The sequence below is a fragment of the Nannochloropsis gaditana genome (assembly GCF_000240725.1).
Source record: "Nannochloropsis gaditana CCMP526 unplaced genomic scaffold scaffold709, whole genome shotgun sequence".
Lineage (NCBI taxonomy): Eukaryota > Eustigmatophyceae > Eustigmatales > Monodopsidaceae > Microchloropsis > Microchloropsis gaditana.
The window spans coordinates 1,193-2,785 of record NW_005803244.1 but is presented as its reverse complement, the minus strand read 5'-3'; the positions used below and the strand labels follow the sequence as shown (position 1 = coordinate 2,785).

The 1,593-nt window shown below is 60.1% G+C and overlaps 1 protein-coding gene across 1 annotated transcript; it reads right to left on the bottom strand.

Moving 5' to 3' along the window:
- Positions 1-518: 518 nt before the first annotated feature.
- NGA_2079100 (amp-dependent synthetase and ligase) lies at positions 519-1,111 on the bottom strand (the record flags this gene model as incomplete). Its single annotated transcript, XM_005853845.1, has 1 exon — positions 519-1,111. A coding segment is annotated over one exon (417 nt), but the record flags the coding sequence as incomplete, so codon positions are not given.
- Between the last annotated feature and the right edge of the window lie 482 nt (positions 1,112-1,593).

The window sequence follows — 1,593 nt, the reverse complement described above, 5'->3', positions numbered from 1 at the left end:
CCTCCCTCCCCCTCTCCCTCCCCCTGGCTCCCTCGGGCATCCAGCGCCCGGCGTGGAGGTAGCGCTCTTGGATGTGGAAGGGCGTGAGGAGGATCGAGGGGCGGACAGGGAGAGGGCGGGAAGAGAGGGGAGGTTCGGTCCAACCGTGCCGTCCCCTTCTGCTCCTCCAGACTCATCCTCCTCCACCGAAACGCGACGACCGGGGCCTGGCCTGCGTCCCCGAATTTTCGTCGACAAAGTCGGGAAAGTGGGGGAGATTGCGACCCGAGGCCCCCACCTCATGAACGGTTACTGGCGTCGACCCGGTGCAACGGCCGCAGTACTGGTCTACCCTCAGCTCTCTCCTGCCTCCCTCCCTGGTTCTCCTCCCCTCCCACCCCTCCTCCTCCCTTCGAGGCCGCCCACGGGCACGCAGGCATTCGGAACACCAAAGAAAGGAGGAAAACGAGGTGGACGAAGCGGCGGAAGAGAAGCTTCGGGGGAAACAGAGGGCCCCTGGCTCTGCACGGGCGATCTAGGGGTGATGGATCCGGACGGGAGGTTCCGCCTGGTGGGCAGGTTGGCCGACGTGATTCGCACGGGGGCCGAGAAAGTGATGTCCTCGGAGGTGGAAGGCGTGCTGCAGATGCACCACTGCGTCGAGTCCGCCGCGGTGGTAGGCATGCCCGACGATGTGTTTGGAGAGAAGGTGGTGGCCGTGGTGGTGCTCAGGGAGGGCGCGGGGGACGGACAGGGGGCGGTGAAGGAGGAGCTCGTGAGGCACTGTCGACGGCACCTGGCTGGGTTCAAAGTGCCACGAGAGTTTGAATTCAGACAGGTTCTCCCCGTGACGGGTAGCGGGAAGGTGAATAAACATATGGTAAGGGCGGGGCTAAGAAAGGGAAGCCAGGAGAGCAAGGCATCCGGCCTGCCTGCTGGGTTGCGATCCGCTTTATAAACAGGTAGCCATCGGACGTGTTGATATGACCTGACTGGGCAACGCCTATGAAGAAGGAAATGCAAATGGGGATGTCAGATTAGGGCGTCATGAATGCCTTGAGCACATCCATCTTCAACTGCCTCTGGCCACTGCAACTCCGGCATGGGAAAGAAAAAGCAACCACGTCATAAATGTCCCTGACTCCGTTCCTTTGCCTTCCTGTTTGAGTTCTTGTGTCCATGCGCTTTAACGTTTCACGGACGGACATGAGCATTGCTAAGTGCCGGTAGACAGATCCTCCAACAAGCTCGATACAGCAAGTCCTGAAGCCGTCGGGCTAATATGCTCCCGTCTTGGCGCGCGACACTCCCACCGGCACCACCACCATGCCTGCCACCGTGTGCGTAAAATCAAGCCTATTCTCCAGCAATCTCCTCCTGACTGTCAGCACCGGTAGGTGGAAGGCCCCAGCGGGCCTGGGACGCTGTTACAGGTGCCGCGCGGGCTCGTACAGGGGGGGTATATGCCCCCTCGCCAACGACGACAAAACTTCAAAAACCGCAGGCCAGAGAATGGAAATGCCTCGGTCCATCGTTCTTCAGACGGGACGACCGAAATTTTCTGGTCAAGAGCATCGGTTCAGTCTCGAGTGAGATTATCTTGTCATCTTTACC